This window comes from Gracilinanus agilis, chromosome 1 (assembly GCF_016433145.1).
Source record: "Gracilinanus agilis isolate LMUSP501 chromosome 1, AgileGrace, whole genome shotgun sequence".
NCBI classification, from domain to species: domain Eukaryota; kingdom Metazoa; phylum Chordata; class Mammalia; order Didelphimorphia; family Didelphidae; genus Gracilinanus; species Gracilinanus agilis.
Window position 1 is genome coordinate 440,465,503 of NC_058130.1, and position 18,803 is coordinate 440,484,305.

An 18,803-nucleotide genomic window follows, 5' to 3' on the forward strand; every position below is an offset into this window, starting at 1 on the left:
GTGGGGGGTGACCAGGTGTCCTGTGTTTTAGAAAAGGATTTTGGTGGCTACATGGAGGGTAGATGAAATTGGGGGGAGGCTCAAGGCAGGCTGGAGTCCAGGAGGAAGGGTGATGAGGGGCCCGTACTGCTACCAGTCACAGTAGAGAAGGAAGCACGAAACTGCCAGGCTTTGGCAACAGATTGGGTAAAGGGAGTGAAGGAATCTGGGATGACTCCTGCTTGGGAGCCTGAGGGACTCAGAGGAGAGAGTTGCCTAACACAATAATGGGGGCTGAGGTGGGGGGGATAGGTAGTAAGATTTAGGGGAAAGCTGTTGAATTCAACTTTGGACACGCTGAATTTAAAATGTCTTCTGAAATCCAATTTGAGATGTTTGAAAGGCAGCTGGAGATGTGACACTGAAGGAAAAGGTCAGTAGAAAGACTGGGGTGGGCGCAAGAAAGGCTGACTTGGGAGGAATCATCAGCACTGAGGAGGATAATTAAATCCATGAGACCTATAGAAATCAACAAGTGAGAGAAGAGGGCCCTGGTTAAATGGTCATCCTTATAACGTGTACCCAGGCAACTTCTGTGTTTCATGGATGTTCACAAAGAAGTTGTGGGGAGGCCAGAAAGGAAGCTTTAGAAGCCCTTGGCAGACTGGAATTGTAAGTGGCATGAGATGAAGAGAGAGATATTTGAGGTGATAGTGTGGTTAGTAAAAGACGATGCTTCATTAGGGTAGTATTAAGTATAGATTATCTGCTCATGCTATGAAACTCGGTAGAAAAGCCAAAGGGGGTGCAGTTTTTGACATTGGCACTCAGCTATTTCTGGCAAGTGGTTTGTAATGTCAACTTGGACATGGTGAATAAAGACTTCTGGTAAGTCTTGCCTACAATCCTTGTATTCTGGAAGTTTAGTTAATTAACCCTTCTACATACAAAAAGGAGAAGATCAAATTGTGCCACTGAGGCATCTCACTAAATATTATATGAAAGGACATAGACAAGAAAGTGAATTCATTTCTTAGAGGGAAGTCTACACAACCCAATTATTTTAATAATCTATAATTTTTAGTTATGGACTTTCAATTTTATCTTTAGTAATTAAAAAGTAAAACATTTTATACTTTAAATACATGTCTCCCTTATTTTGAAAATCAAAAACAATGCTTTGTGAATTTATTTTGGAAAAATATTCACCTACTTAAAGTGTTAAACACTAGATGGCAACATTTTGTCATGGATAGAGCTACACTACATTAACTGATGATTAATAATATATTTTTAGTGCCTACCTGGCAGATGAGTGCAGTGAGTTAATAGAGAAGAGAGAAATGCTCAAATGTGTTCAGATTAGATTATGCTATTGAGGCATCTCACCAGATATCATCTGGAAGGAGAAACTAAAGTTTTTGCAAACTTGACAGGATTATATATTATATATATATGTGGTAAGTATTACATATACATATATGTTTTCTTACCTTTACCTACCCCCAAATTATTTGTTTTAATTGTAATTAGATGAAATTTAGTAGAGATAAATACAAACATTGAGGTACCAAAAGAAAAGATGAAAGAAACAGCTGGGTTAGACAGCAGTTTGAAAAAGATGGGGGTGTTTTCTAATGGATCTCAAACTATGTCAGAATCCACAATGTAATGTGGCAGCCCAGAAAGCTAACATGTTATTGGATGGCATTGAGGAATGAGATCTCTCTTCCAGGAATTAAGTGGTGAGATTTTTCCTGTACTCTGTTCCAGTTAGATCTCATCTGTGTTCTGTTTTGGATACCTCAGTTTAGGAAGGACAATGATAGGTTGAAGATCATTCAAAAAGACCCAATTCTGGGCCATTGAAGGGATTAACAGGTGAACTTCTACCCAAGCAAACTTCCCTGTGTCGTGGATGTACACAAAAGAAAGTTGTTGGGGAGGCCGGGAAGGACTGTTTAGAAGCCCTTTGCAAACTGGAGTTGTAAGTGGTACCAGATGATGATTTGAGCTGAAGATATATATATATATACACACACACATATACATATACATACATAGAGATAGAGATAGAGATGAGTTAGCATGAGACTCCCAAAGAGAAACATGAGTATGAGGAGTCAGAAGAAAAGCCAAAGGGAGGCATATTTGCTGGTTTTCAAATACTTCTAAAGGCTGTCCATATGGGAGATGGATTACATTTGTTTTTTTTGATCAGTCACAGGACAGAGCTAGGAGCCAGCCAGTAAAGGTTCCGGAGAGGTAGACTCAGGCTCGATGTGAGGGAAAATATGCTTTCAGAGCTATTCAAAGTGGAATGGGCTGGACTTCCTAGCTTGGGACATCAAGGCACTCAGTGGGGCTATGCTATGATAGGAATTCTTTTATTCCAGTTTAGACGAGATGACCATTGAAATGTCCCTTCCAATTCTGTGATATGTTGCTGCTAGCAATTATACTTAAATGATTTAGCTATGTATTTACAAATTTGTATGGTTCATCTCTGCCCATGGAGTGGTGGGTATATGCCACATGTCTTGGAGCCATGTAAATCCAACCTGTTTGTTAAGGCTTTTAAACCATATTTATACCTCTTGAGTTCAGTTCTCCACTTTGAAAGAGTAAGGACTCTAGTTATGCCACCACCTGGCTGAGGAAGTATGCCTATTTTTGGATGCCTTAACCTAGAAATGGTTTTTACATTTAAAAAATACAATTAAAATTTAAATATGTAAAAGCTGTTCTTAGCTTTCTGGCAGTAGAAAAACAGGCTGTGTGGTATGGGCTGTAACCCTGAACTAGAACATGGTGACTGCAGTCTAATTTATATGGCAGCCAGAAGAGAGACACATATGTAGTATGCTGTGAGACTTTAGAGCCTGGTAACAATACTTCTCTCTTACACTTGAGAAAAAATACTAATAGGCATTATCACTACAGACATCATGTTAAGAACACATTCCCCTGCCCATCCTGCCCCGTATTTCCTTCGAGGGTTTTCATGAAAAGCAAGCAGAGCCACAATGGGGAGACTAAGCGTGGAACAAGATCCAGCACCCCATATGTGGCTGAAGCATGAGATGAGATGTGGAAATGGGCTCCTATTGTGGCAGCGCCTTTTGTTAGAGAAGCCCACTACCCGAGGGCGGAGCAAGAGGTACAATTGGAATCTATTGTTTATGTGTGTTCCTGTTGGGTGGAGGGCAGGCGTTCTCATTCTTCATGGAAATGAGGTCAAGATGACAAGAAATAGAACAGTTTTGGGGAGTGGTGGGCTGCTGTTTAATTTTTCACACAAGAAATTCGTGCAATTGATCTTGAGCCGCGTCTTCAGTCGGCTTCTAACCTGCTTCCCCCTCCATTTTATGGTCATCTGTCTTGTAGAAGCCCCCCTGCTGCAGAAGTCTTGCCTGTTAGGATAGTTCGTTTTCTGTTCTTTTCAATAGAGTTAAGTTTTCTCAGAGGCTTCCCGGGTCATGGAGGAAACGTCAGCGCTCGGGTTCCATGAATCCTTGAAGAGAAAAGGGCACACAAACGTAGTATCTCTTTCCCTCTGACGCTAGAGCTCGTGTTACAGAAAATTTTCTGCTGTTTTCATTGTTGCTCCTTTGAAACGATGACATGACATGTTGGTATAGTAACTTTTGTCTGTGTGGTATAATGTATAAACTAAATGTTAAAGTCTCTGCCTCAGATTTCCTGGCTCACAGCAAATTGGCTCCTTTGAGTATCATTCTGTTTCTTCAGACACTTTCAAATTGATTTGTCATGCCGACAACTGACCTTGACTTCAATATATGGGATTTTCAACCTTGTAGAGTCTGTGTGGAAAATCGTTATTTTTAATAGCTTCTCACCTCATTGTTGGCACAAGTTGTTAGATACTATTTGACACATGCTGTAACTATTATCATGAGAGGAGATCTGAGTAATGGGCAGATTTAGATACAGAATAGAAACCACCAGCTCGAACAAATTATGGTATCTGATGGTGATGGGATACTATTGTGCTATACAGAATGATGAACCGGATGATTTCTATAAGAACTGGGAAGACCTCCATGAACTGTTGCGGAGTGAAATGAGCAGAACCAGGAGAACATTGTACACAGAGAGTGAAACATTGTGGAACGATCAAATGTGCTAGACTTTGCTACTAACAGCAATACAGCGATCCAGGACAATTCTGAGGGACTTGTGAAAAAGAATGCTATCCACATCTAGGGAAAGAACTCTGGGAGTAGAAACACAGAAGAAAACACATGATTTATCACTTGTTTATTTGGGTATGTGATTTGGGGTTTTGGTTTTTAAGGATTACTCTATAACAAAAATGAATAATATGGAAAATAGTAGGTATCAAATGATAATACATGTATAGCCCAGTGAAACTGCTTGTCAACTCTGGGAGGGGAGAGAGAAGAGGGGAGGAAGACGATAAGAATCATGTAACTATGGGAAAAAATTTTAATTAAACTTTAAATTAAAAGAAAAAAGAAACTACCAGATCCCATACTTTCCCTCCTCATCGCCTGTACCCACCCATCCTCACCTAGGTCATCTTCTAGGATCTACTGTACCCCATGCCAGCTGAGTGCTTGGCCCTATTCTCTAATGTTAACCTACCCTAACCTAAGTCACTTGCCAAATCTTTTACTAGTTTATCTAGACACTAGATGGCAGTAGAATAGGCTCTGGAAAGTCAGGCCTTTGTACTCTACAGTGGCAGGAGATCTACAAATCCAAATTCTACAAAGTGGGATCTCTAATCCAGTGATGGGCAAACTTTTTAAAGAGGGGGCCCAAGGAAAGGAAATGCTCATCTGTCAGTCTGTTTCTAAGGCAAGTCTTTCGAAGTTTCATTGTATTTTGTATCCTCATTGTATTTGTCAGATTAGGAATAATGTCCTGCAGCCGGATAGAACATTTCAGGGGGCTCATAGTTTGCCTATCACTGCCCTTAGCTCCAACCATTTTTCAAAGTAGTTAGGTGGTACAGTAGATAAATAACTGAACCTGGCGTCAAGAAGGAACTAGGTTCAAATTTGACTTCAGATACTTACTAGCTTTTTGATCCTAGGCCACTTAACCTCTGTTTCCCTCAGTTTCTTCAACTGGAAAATGGGGATAATAATATCACCTACCTCTCAGGATTGCTGTGAGGATAAAATGACATATGGATGGTTCTTGCTTTTACATAAATTCTCACTATACAAATTCAACTTTACATAAAGAAATCTGAAAGGCATGAGAAGATGTAACAGGAACATAAAGAGAGTTTGGAAAAAAGTATGCTTGCAGTTCATTTCTCATTTTTGTGGATGAAACATTCAAAGAAGTGATGAGTAACAAGATTGTAAAATTAGCATAAAAATCGGAGCTAGAAGTGGATAAGAATGATGTGAAACAGTTAACAGAGTCTCGTAGAGAAGAGCAGTCAAATGAGGATCTGATCTTGCTGCTATAGCTGCAAAGATGGAAGCTTGGAACCCAAGGTCGAACAATGAAATGGTTGGCAGAAGCATGCCATCATTTGAGTGAATTTTTTTCTTGTATTGAAAAGATGGATGCAAATGCTTTAAGATGTTTAAAGTTTAAGCTAGTTGAAGATTATATTTCTTGCATATACATTGTTAGATCTATGAAGAAAAAAGAGAGCCGTTGTCCAAACGTCTCTTGATAGCTTCATAAAAAACACACACCCAAAGGCTAGTGTCAAGTTTTTTTCTTGATGGGAAATTATATATACCATGACACAATTATTGGCCAACAATTACTTTATGTCCCTTTTTGGTTGTGTTAGGATAACTGGATTATTTGTCATAGTATCAATTGCAGCTCTCGTGTGGATGATAGAAAGTAAAGTATTTTTTTTGCTGTATACCATAAATGCAAAAAAAGATAGGATTATATAAATATGAGTAATACACAAAACCGACTCCTATTTTTAGTGAATTTAATGAAAATAAAACTTGGAAAAGGGGGGGGGCAGAAAGGGCTTCAAAAAAATGGTAAATCTCCAAAGCTGGAATTTGTGATACTTCTAGATAAACACTTAAATTGGGGATACTTAATGGCATTAAATATCAGAAAAATGAAAAAATTAAATTATGAACATAGCCAATACTCTACTTCAACTATAAATAATCAATGCAAAAGACTTTTAAGTTTATTTAGGACACATGTGAGAAATATCAAAGTCAGTTACTGTTTACAGAATTAAAGGCCACCATTTTAAACAGTTAAAAGTTCACACCAATTGGAGTCTGCAATTTTAGTGTGGCAGAAGTTGCCTTGCAAACATGGGTTATGTCACAGGTGAAAACTCATTACTTTTTCTCTTCATTTTATGATCCTCTCATTCCTCACAATTTTCAAGAGTCCACAAAGGGATGTTTTTTAGATCAATTGTATCCTGCTTTGACTTTTCTTTTCTTTTTTTTTTTTTTCTAGTTCCATCACAAGGAATTTCAGTAAAATATTTTTGCCTCTTTGTTGTAATAATTATTTAGTATGATATGATTCTGAAAAATAAATTTAACTTTTTTTTCTCTTTGGTAATGTAATTTCCAGACATTACACAGTGCAATGAAGCAAGCTTGTGAAATTCTTACAGAAGACCCTGAAGGCGGACCTGCTCGCATCCCATTTGAAACTTTTTCTTTCATCTTCACTTATCTCTCAGGATTAGACCCCGATAGAACTGAGAAGGAAACTAAAATTTTTCTCAAAAATCTTGAGGAAACAGTGTAAGTATAAACTGAATCTGGTATTCTTTCATGCTAACGAATGTGGGAATCTTAACTAAGGAAATACACATTTGTATTAAATTTCAACTGAGTAATTTTAAGGAATTTACTTTGTTACACACTAATAATGAGACTGATAAAAAAGTTAAAGAAGCAATTTTGTAATTGGCTCTTGCACTAAGAACAATTACACAAAAATATTTGAAGATATCGTTTCCTTATCTGAACAGTTTACTACACTGCCAGTATTCTGTTCAATTCGTTTTACTCATTGGAGGAAGAAATTTTAACTCCCCACTAAATAAAAATTCTCAATAAATTTATATTGATTCTTTTTTTAAAACCCTTGCTATCTGTGTTAGAATCTATACTGTTTATTAGTTCCAAGGCAAAAGAGTGGTAAGGGCTAGGCAATTAGGGTTTAAGGGACTTGCCCAGGTTCACACAGCTAGAAAGTATGTTTCTTTCTCATACAACTGAGACCAGATTTGAAGCCAGCCAGTACCCTTCTGTGTCTAGACCTGTTTTTAGATCCACTGAGCTTAATTAGCTGCCCTACACTAGTTCTTACATGCAGTCCTTTGGATCAATTAAACTATGATATCACGTTTAAAAAAATGTAAAGATAGCTAGAACTTCTTTTTGATAATGAAACAAACTATACAAATCAAAAAGATTTCTTGGATGACAAATCAGGGCATGTGACTTCCTATAGATAGCCAAAAAGTATAGCATTATTCCACATTCTAAGTGCTAGGATGAGAGAGGGGGAATGCTATATAGTATGAAGTCATTTATATGATGGACCACTGTAATTCTTGCTTCAGTGAGTTGATTTTGCTTCAGTTATATGGTGTGATTATATGCTTTTTGAGTATAGGATGCCTTGACTGTATCATTTCTTGAAAACCAACCTTTTAAGCTGGAATTCAATTGGCAGAAAGAGTAAGAGAAGTTATTGTAGGTTTAGAGAACAATGAAAAAAACAAAGATGTGCAGAGTGTATAGAAAAAAGTCAATAGTTCAGTTAGGTGTATGAAAATCATTGAAGTTAAACTACTCCCTCAAGTTAAATAGTTTCATGGATCAGATTCAGTGATAGTGCCTGGTAAGCCACAGAAATAACCTCTCAGACTCAAAAAGTTATATATTAGGGAGCAGCTAGGTGGCTCAATGGATAGAGAGAGCCAGGCCCAGAGATGGGAAGTTCTAGATTCAAATCTGACCTCAGACATTTCTCAGCTGTGTGACTCTGGGCAAGTCACTTGACCTGCATTGTCCAGCCCTTACCACTTACCCAGTATTGATTCTAAGACGGAAGGTAAGGGAGGGTTTAAAAAAAAAGTTATATATTGCCTATTGCAAGTATCCTATATTTAAAGGGAAAGGAGGGACCCAGATATGTCACGTCATAGAAACATTATAATTTCATTTTGAAATAGTAATTTTTATCATGGCTCTATTTTCTTGGAATTATAGATAAAAAATACACTGCATCAGTGACATAGCTTAGGGTCCTTCAAGTTATTCTTCAATTTCTTCTTTAACTTGGCTTGAATAAGCACAATTTTCAGTTGCCCAGGGTATATTGGCAGTGGTTGGTATCATTTGTGTTTAGATATAAAATTAAATTCTTGGTGTAATTCGTTTTTATTTTTAACATTCTTTTCTTTTTAAATTGAGTTCCAAATTCTCTCCTTCCTTCCCACCTATCTCCCACCCACTGAAAAGGCAAGCAAAATGATATTAACTATATATGGGAGATCAGGGAAAACATTTCCATATCGGTTGTATAACAAAACAAACAAAAAAAAAGATGAGAAAATTATGCTTTAATTTGCACTCAGAGTTCTTCCGTTCTGGAGGAGAACAGTTGTTCAAATCATAGTCTTTTGGAATTGTCTTGGATCATTGTATTGATCAGAGTAGCCACATCTTTCGTAATTGATTCTCATTACAACATCTAACTTGTATTCAGTGATTTCCCAGTTCTGCTCACTTCACTTTGGATCAGCTCATATAAGTCTTGTCCTATATTTTCTGAAACCATGCTCTCATCATTTCTTAGAGCACAAGAGGTATACCTTCACAATCATATGTCACAACTTGTTCAGCCATCCCCAGTTGATGAGCATCCTCTTAATTTCCAATTCTTTGTCACCACCAAAAGAGCTGCTATAAATATTTTTGTACAAATAGATCTTTTTCCCCTTTCTTTGTTCTCTTTGAGATATAAGTAGTGGTTTTGCTGGGTCAAAGGGTATGTACAGTAGTTTTATAGCCCTTTGGGCACTTTTCTGAATTGTTCTCCAGAATAATTAGTTGGTATAATTTTTATATAAAGTTAATTCCTGGGGGCAGCTGGGTAGCTCAGTGGAGTGAGAGTCAGGCCTAGAGACAGGAGGTCCTAGGTTCAAACCCGGCCTCAGCCACTTCCCAGCTGTGTGACCCTGGGCAAGTCACTTGACCCCCATTGCCCACCCTTGCCAATCTTCCACCTATGAGACAATACACCGAAGTACAAGGGTTTGAAAAAAAAAATAAAGTTAATTCCTGATTTTCTACACCAATGGAATTGAGTAGCAGAAACCATTTCAAATGATGGTTTAAATTATTTTTATTTAGCTTTGGAATATATTGAGTTGCTGTCATTTAAAATAAAAGGTTTGTCTGATGTTCTATAAATCCACAATATTTCAGAGAAAATAATGAAATCTAGTTTGAAAGACTTGCCTGGAAGAGCTAGGACACTGTCCATTTTTCCCCCTCTTAATTGTTCCTGAATCTGTGGTCCTCCCCCTGCTCTCAAGCATTTCAATTCAGTTAAATTCAACAAGCATTCATTAAGTTGCCACCATGTGCAGAAAAAATACTATGCTTTAGAAACCTTTGTAAGATAAGTTCAGCTAAGAAATGGTCCCTACCCTCATGGAGCTTAGTCTAGTTGGAGATGGGAAATGTATTTAAATAATAGTAGAATAAAACTACATAATAAGTGAATCAGAGGCCAAGATAGGCAGCTATGAAGTGGGGAAAGAATAAAGGTATCATTGATAAGGTGGGTAGGAATAGATCAGAGAAGCCTTCCTGGTAAGGTTGGCCTTTGAGTTGGGATTTCAAAGATAAGTAAGAATTCAGTAAGCAAAGGTGAGGGAAGATATTATAGGCCGAGACACCAGTGTGGAAAAGGAAAGGAAGGTAGAAGTGTATTTGCAGTATGTATTAGGAGGTAGTGTAGTTCAAGTTTATGTGCAGTTTAAATTATCTAAAGGTAAAAAAAAAAACCATAAAATTTACTAGAAAGGATTAGGTGATGCCAGATTGATGGAGGGTTTTTAATTACAGGCAAAGTAGTTTGAATTTTACCGAATTAAAAATAGGGGACTCACTGAGGAATGATCAGCCATATTTTGGGGCAAAGAAGATATTTCTGGCAGCAGCTCTGAAAGGAGGGTTTGAAAGAAAAAGAGAATGAGGTGGGAAGACCTGTTAGGAGGCTATTAAAGTAATGCAGGCATGTAATAATAAGGGTAGCAATGGAAACAAAGAAAAAGAGGGGGTGTATGCAAGAGATAATGAAAAAGTGCAAGATGAACAGAGCTGCATAAACTGATTAAAAAATTAATTAAATAAAGGTGAAAGGAGAAGAATCAAAGAGAACATCAGAAATTTTGATCCTGGCAGACTGGGATGATTTTGGTCCATATCTGTGATATTGGAGGAACAACCAACACTTTACTGAAGGACCAACAAGGCAGGCAGATCAGTGACTTCTCTGTAGCTCTGAAGTCTTAGAGAGTTCCTTAGTATATGGAGGGTCACACAGCCCTGTGTCAGATAGAAACTGAGCCCAGGTCAGGTCTTTCTCACCGCCAAGGCCAACCCAACCCAATGACATCCATCCATGTTCCTGCACTGTGTCTTAGACAATTAAGTAGTCTTTGGAGGGGAAAGATGAATTGAGAATTGGACTTTTAGCTCTAAAGCTGTGATTCTGTGATCTTAAGAGGTTGATATTACAAATTAAATGACTAGAGTGAGAAACAATAAAATACTTGTCCCTGGTCACAACTAACATCAAAAATAAGATATAAGGGAGCAAATAAGAGTGTGGAGTTATATGCAAATTTTAATAATATGGAAATAGGTCTTGATCAATGACACATGTAAAACCCAGTGGAATTGCTCATTGGCTATGGGAAGGGGTGAGAGGAGGGGAGGGAAAGAACATGATTCATATAACCATGGAAAAATATTCTAAATTAAATAAAATTTTAAAAAAAGTATATGATTTTAAGTAGCAGTGAAGGTTCAGCTGAGACTGTGTGCCATCAATTAAAACCAACATGGAGAATTAGTAGATTATAAATAATAAATTATGTTAGGGATAAGGGGCTTGAAAGGTAAATTCTGAAAATAGCAGATTATAGAGTTGAAGATGGTTACCCAGGACAAGTATGAAGCTAAATTGTGGGAGGTGGACAGAGAGAACATGCAGGAAATGAAGAAGGGACCAGCAGTCAGGATGAAATGGAAAAGCAGGGTTAGTAGTAGGAATGATCAGTAAAGCTTCTCTTTGGTTATTCAGTTATTTTCAGTCACATCCCATTCTTTGTGACTCTATTTGGGGTTTTCTTGGCAAAGATACTAGAGGAGTTTTCCAGAGGAAACTGAGGCAAACAGGGTTAAATGACTTGCCCAGTCATAGCTGGTTATAAATGTCTAAAGCCAGATTTGAACTCTGGGGAAAATGGATCTTCCTGACTCCAGGCCTGGCAATCCAACCACTGCACCACCTAGTTCTACCCAAAGTAAAGCTGCTCAGACTAAGGCAAAACTGAAGCAGATCTGTGTATTTTTCTTTTCTGAGCTTGCTGGGTTTTTGTTGTTTTGGTTTTTTTTTGGTCAGCATTTCCCCCAGGGCTAGGCAAAATAATTGTTGTCATTTTTAAAAGACAATCCTTTCCTCCTATCCTGAGGCTATAGGCTTCAAATAGAGAATAATAATAGAGATAGATAATAATAGATTCACCATAACAATTGTAATTCTAGAAAAGAATTTTTAAAAGCATATATATTACATAATTGTTAAAAAGAATTTGAAAAAATTTTCATATATAAACCACATCATTTTATATATGTTATATGTAAATCATACATCTATGCATATATATACATATACACATGTGTACATACACATATATATTAATATAGGGCAGTGAGGTGGTGCAGTGGATAGAATGTGCCAGGTCCTGCAGTTTCCTAGACTCATATTCCCGAGTTCAAATCTGGCCTCAGATATTAGCTAACTATGTGACCTTGGGCAAGCTACTTAATCTCATTTGCACTTTGCTACAAACAGCAGTATATTTTTACATAATCATGTTACTTTCATGGATTGTAAAGTCTAAATTTTTAAAAGAAAAAAAATTTCAATATTTTGACCTCAAAAGAAATGTCTGGTTTTTCTGCTATGGAAATATGAACACAACATGTCATTGAAAGGAAAAGGTTATTGAGTAAATAAATGATCAAATGATCATAATTATAGATACTTAGATAAAATTTTATATTACATTTATATGTTGTGTGATGATAAAATATTTTTTGAAATTTTCCTGCTATAATAAAATACTAACGAATATATCTTTACTTATTTTTCTTAGAGCCGATAGGAAAGAAGGCATGATAGGAGTTTCAGATTTCTTCATAGAAGACAAGAAGAAATTGCAATATCTTGCAATTTAAGAAGCAGACAATATGGGACTAGTTCAGAGAAGAAAACTCTTTTAGTCAAATAGTGCTTATAAAAGCTTAGCACAAATACAGCTTTGCCTTAACCAGCAATATGTACAGTGTGATTTCATTTTTCTTTTTTAAGGAAACACTGTTAAACCTTTGCAAGTCACTTAAATCTCTCAGTGTCCTAACTAGGAATCTTAAGATGCAAGGAATGGTTCTCTTCTAGGAGCTCCTTACACTGATACAATCATGAACCCAGCTTCTTAAAAAATGGTTTAAATTTAAAAAAATGTGACTATAAGAAAGGTCTATTAAAACACCTTCAAAATCCTTGCTTTCCAGTTGGAATTAAAGCTTTCCTTCTACCTTGTTAACACATAGGGATAAGGGAGGCCAATCTATTAAGACTTTTTGATATTTAAACTTTTTTTTTAAATCCATCATCCTCTCCACTCACTTTCTGGCCTGGTTCCCCTAGAGGGGTTGCAAGCCTGCCTCAATTTGCTAAAAGTAGTTCACTGGCCTGGGAACCATGCCATCAGTACCCTTTCAGGGATATAGACAGGACTGGCCCTGAGTTCAGTATGCTTTTCTTCAAGTTATTTGCACTATCCAGCTTTCCTGATTTTCCCCTCTGATCTGCCCAAGTCCCTGCAAAATACTTCCTGCAGATTTATTGTAGATCCTTGTCTTTCAAACACTTAAGAGTGATTATAAGTAACACCTCGACAGCCCCATTAACATCTCTTAATTTGATAGCTGTGATACTCTCATCATCTTTTCTCCTTGCCTCTCTCACCTCTTACTTTGAATTAATAATAAAGCAACCACATTTGCTGCTCCTTGAACTCTCTTATTTCATTTTCTCCTTTGCCTAATTTACCTTATCTCTGCATCTTCCATGGGTCCTTCCTCTTCTACTTTTCCTTCTTCTTTTCCTCCATTTTAATCATCTCCCATAACAGATTTAAAATGGAAATCCTGCCAAGATTTTAATATATTTACCATCAGAGAAAACAAACCTGCCACTTTGGGCCTCTAACATCACAGTCCCAGGTATTCTCAAGAAAGTAAAAATGGCATTGGAGAAAACAGACATGGACAAAAGCATCCGGCCTAGATCAAATATATAAAGGAGAGGAAGTCTGCGCTTTTAGGAATACAAGTGTGAGGATATTGATCAATTCTCAAGGTTTCAAAGGAGGAGAAGATACCAAAGATATAGAAGAAATGTCTGATGGAACAGCAGTAATGACTATTTTCCATTTATATGGTTTCCACATACATTCAGGGCATCCTTAATGACAATGTTAGACGGGACCAGGCAGACTTTTCACCAGTTCTATAATGACCACATCTTTACCACACAGTTGGCTTAAAGACAGAGATACCCTCCCATTTTGCTTTTTGTTTACTAACTAAAAGCACATGAGTTAGTAGAGAAAAAAGTCCTTAAAGACTCTAATCCAACAAAATTTTTCCAATGAATATGCTCAAATCATAGATTCCTCCAGAGATTGAACCATAGACAACCTTTAATAATGAGATAAGTGCTCTCCAAAGGTGTTTACCCAGGTACTAATGCCCTGTGCTGAAGGAGGTCCAGCACAGGTTATAAAGGCCAAAAAAGGATACTTCATAGATAGTTACATTAAGGCTTGGGATATTGCAATATTTCCTAAATAAGATGCATAAGCACTAGAGTCTTGTTTCACTATCCATACAGGAAAAACCTATAATGCAACTTGGTGGACAAATATGTAGAGGTCATATGTTATAGGCACACATACACATGCATATAATTGTGTGTGCATATAGATAGATACAAGTACACATGGGAGGACAGCTAGGTGGCACCATGGATAGAGCACTAGGTCCAGGGTCAGGAAGACATCTTCTTGAGCTCAAATCAGCTTTAGGCCCTTACTAGCTGTATGACCCTGGATGAGTCCCTTCACCCTGTTTGCCTCAATTTCCTCATCTGTAAAATGAGCTGGAGAAGGAAATGGCAAAGTACTCTAGTACCTTTGCCACAAAAACCTCAAACAGAGCCAGGCATGAAAAATAATGCATATATTTTTAGATGCTGCAAATGGTTTAGTTGCCTGGGTTTAGTATTGAAAAGGAAAGATGAGAACCAGCTGGGTTGCCTTTAGGAAATGGCAGTTTTTGTAAGCAACCCGAGTTTCTCAGCTCTGAACAAAAGTTCATCTTTTTAATAATATTTTCCTGGTAATGTTATATGGCTCCAAGTCATGAAATATTAGAGTATATGAAGAAGTGAAGTTGAAGGTCCTACAAATGGGAATGAAGAGGACATGATGAGTAAGTAGTCCTTAGCACACTGGAAATAAAGAAACCTGCAAGTAGTATAATGGATTCCATCGAAGAAATGTCAAAAGGCAAGCAAATCCGTATGCTTTACTGGCATCTTTGAGATGTTGAGAATCCAAGGAAAGCCAATGGCACGTTGTGTGGTGAACATGTGGCAGGATGTGAATATATGAATGAGAAGTACACAGAATGAATGGATGGAATATTAAAATTGAAATAATTGACAAATTGAAAATTTGAAGTTGGGAATACTTGAGTAAAAAAAGTGAGAACCTTGTTGCTCCTGAAAGCTGATTATTTCAAATAATTCAATTTAGGGAATATAACTTTGAACTCTTCAATGATAAAATGACTGATGTAACACCTATTTCACTAAGCTCCTTTGGTAGAGGATATAGTTATTGTCATTTTTCTTTAAAAGCTAAATGGAACGCTATGGGGAAAGGTAGTTCAAGCTGACAGTTTAGATTCAAGAAACATCTGACTTTGAGGTTATCCCTATGGAATCAGAGGGTGCGTGAATTTAATCTTTGATCTATGACCTAGAAGGTGTTTGGGGAAAAGGCAGGTAAACTGAGGAGAAACTTGGTGTTAGACATGTGAACTTCTTATGTAAAGAAATAAAATTTTATGTGACTCTAGTAAAGATGTTTTTCTGTCATGGCTGTAGAGATAAGTTGGAGAAGATGGAGAAAAGAGATGGAGAAATCTTTTTTGATGAAGCTATTTTCATTGTTATCTTGTGAAGACGATTTTTGAGAAGACAATTTACTTGGTATTGTGAGAGAAACTGAATTGTGTGGGACTGTTTACATAAGCAATGTCATCTACCATTTAGTGAAGGTTTCATCTGAAATATTGCAAATAAGTATATCTTTATTTTATTATTGATTTCAATTGCTAATTATGTATTCTATAATCTTGATATTTATTCAAAGGAGATTAAAGGATTAAATATATAGACATAGAGTTATTTTGAGAAAGGAGATTTCTCTGTTAACCAAGAATTGTGGTGGTGATGATATAATTATAAGTAACTCAATTTATAATCATAATTTTATAATCATAATTCATGAGAAAAAGGTGGCAGTATAATAGGGAAATATCCAACCATACCATTTGAATTATTCTAGTCTGGGCTAATAAAATCAATATGGAAATGAGGTTGGTTGACCTATAACAAATACTTTGTGCACTTGAATCATGAGTTCAAATCTGAACTCGGGCAATTTGACTCTGGGCAAATCACTTAACCATGTTTGCCTCAGTTTCCTCATCTGAAAAAAAAGAGCTGGAGAAGGAAATGGCAAATCACTCAGTATCTTTGCTCAGAAAACCCCAAACAACAAATACACTTCTATAAGCTAATTTTGTCGAAATGAACCTTCTGCTGAAAGGTGTAATGAACACATTTCACACTCCATACAACCATAGGTTTAGGACCTCAGCTTTTGCCTTACATTGTAGGTTTTTTATAAGCTAATTTCAGTGTTATTTGGCTTGAAACTTTTGGCAACACTCACAAAACCCAATGTTTCAAAAAAGAGTTTTCAGTCTAGGTGCTCAAAAGATTTTGTTACAAATTGGGCAAAATATTGTCTTACCTTTTATTTATTTTAAAACCTTACCTTCCATCTTAGAATCAATACTGGGTATTGGTTCTAAGGCAGAAGAGTGATAAGGGCTAGGCAATGGGGGTTAAGTGACTTGCCCAGGATCACACAGCTAGTAAGTGTCTGAGGCCACATTTGAACCCAGGACTTCCTGTCTCTAGGTCTGGCTCTCAATCCACTGAACCACCCAACTGCCCCCTGTCTTACCTTTTAGATTAAGCTTATCCACAGAGATTCACAGTGTTGCTTCTACTTATCAGAATACTTTCATAAAAGTATTGGCACTAGTGTAAATGGTCTTGAACTTAACATCCTGACAAGTGAGGGGAAATGAGCAATTAAGTAATTATATGTCCTCTATTTTGGGGCAACAACAGATTGATGATTTCACTGTTGACACATTGATAATATTAATTTCAGAGAGAAAAAGATATACCGGGATTAAGAATCTTTTCCAGTAAAGTCAGAAAACTACAATGAAACACCTTAAATGCATGTCCAAAATAGAAGTTCATCAAATTCCCCCTATTACCACCCATCTTTCAAAATTTCCCATTTCTGCTACTGGTTCCACCATCCTCAAGGTCACAGAAGCTCAAAAACTCAAACATTCTTGTCCCTTTCCCTCTCCTCCTCCTGCGTCCTCCTACTTCCAAGCTATTATGAAGTTATGTTGAATCTCCCAAATGTATCTATCTTTCTTTTCCACTCCAACTACCTCCAGTCATCATGGCATCTAAGCAAATATTCCTCCCACCTGCCTAGCCCGTGGTATATGCCAAGCTGGGTCTATGCCTGGTACACATCGCCCTGTGCCCTCATGCCCAGTCTGAACTTTGGCTCCAAGCCTCCTACTCATGCTCCCCATCTTTCCTGTCTCTTCCATGTCAAGTCAACAAGATGAAGCACCCATGCTAAGCACTGGGGACCACAAAGAAAGTCAAGAAGCAGTCCTTCTTCTGAAGGAACTCATAGTCTTTTGAGGGAGATGACATGTCAACCCAGAAGATGGAAAGCATGCTTTGGAGATCCTTGCAGGGGCACTAAACTTGAGGAAGACCCTCTGGGGAAGGCTCCTCATAGCAAGCAGAACTTTAGCTGAGACATAAAGGAAGTCAACAAGTGGAAATAGGGGACAGAGAGCCAGGCACGGGGGAAGAGCTGAGGAAGAAGCTTGAGAGTCAGATGTGAAGGACAGTAAGGAGGCTGAGATCCGGGGAATGCAGAAGCTGTAAGACCAGAAAGCTTAGGGGCTAGAGAAAGGATTTTAAAAGCCAAACGGAGGGTCTATATTTATTTTGATTGGTTGATTTGAATTGATATAGTTTTTTTTTTAAACCCTTTGTCTTACACCAACTGTAGGTTCTTTTTTTTTTTTTTTTAAACCCTTATTTTCTATCTTGGAGTCCATACTGTGTATTGGCTCCAAGGCAGAAGAGTGGTAAGGGTAGGCGATGGGGGTCAAGTGACTTGCCCAAGGTCACACAGCTGGAAAATGTCTGATGTCAGATTTGAACCTAAGACCTCCTGTCTCTAGGCCTGGCTTTCAATCCACTGAGCTACCCAGCTGCCCCGCCACCCCCACTATAGGTTCTAAGGCAGAAGATCTGTAAGGGCTAGGTAGTTGGGGTTAAATGATTTGCCTATGGTCACTCAGCTAGAAATGTCTGAGTCCAATCTTGAACCCAGGACCTTTAGTCTCTAGGCTTGACTCTCGATCCACACTTAGCTGTCCCTAATTTGGTATTTTTTGATCCTGGAGTCAATAGAGAGCCCCAAGACCCTTTTTCCTTCACTTTTTCTGTGTTGACTAATACCTGAGTTATTTGGCTCTCTGTGTCAGATTCACTTCCTGGTCTATCTTGGCCCATCACTGCCCAAACCTTTTGATGTTACTAAAGTCAGTAATTAATGATCTCCAAACTTGAGATTTAGTCTCAGGTTAATCATTGCCAGGCAAATCGTTGGAGATATTATAATTACTGCTTGCAATATAGCTGAACGAATTGAAAGAGGAAGCCTGAAGTGAGATAGTTGTCTAGAAAGAGAAAAGAAACATTGAGGAAAAGAATAGACATGTGATCAAACACGAACATAAAGGCCCCACACCTTCAGACCTCAGACTATATTATTTAACAGCAGCCATCAGAACCATTTGGTATTGGTCACAAAATAGAGACAAGCAGAATCAAACATGAGAACTCAACAACCTCATGTTCAAGAAATGGGAAACATAAATTATTTAGGAAAAAATTCTAATAAAAACTGCTGGGAAAACTGGAAAACAGCATGGTAGAGATTAGATTAATGCCCTAAAAGTGGTTGCATGTATTCTAATTTACATTATTTAAAGTTATTATGGACATAGTCACATGCGCTTGAA

The 18,803-nt window shown here is 37.5% G+C and overlaps 1 protein-coding gene across 1 annotated transcript in view; it reads left to right on the forward strand.

Moving 5' to 3' along the window:
* ROPN1L (rhophilin associated tail protein 1 like) overlaps positions 1-12,567 on the forward strand; it is a 20,365-nt gene extending 7,798 nt beyond the window's left edge. Inside the window, exons 4-5 of the mRNA XM_044657884.1 lie at positions 6,556-6,731; positions 12,398-12,567. Coding sequence (XP_044513819.1) covers positions 6,556-6,731; positions 12,398-12,479 — 258 coding nt within the window. The 3' untranslated portion in view covers positions 12,480-12,567. The remainder of the gene's footprint in view (positions 1-6,555; positions 6,732-12,397) is intronic.
* The last annotated feature ends 6,236 nt before the right edge of the window (positions 12,568-18,803 follow it).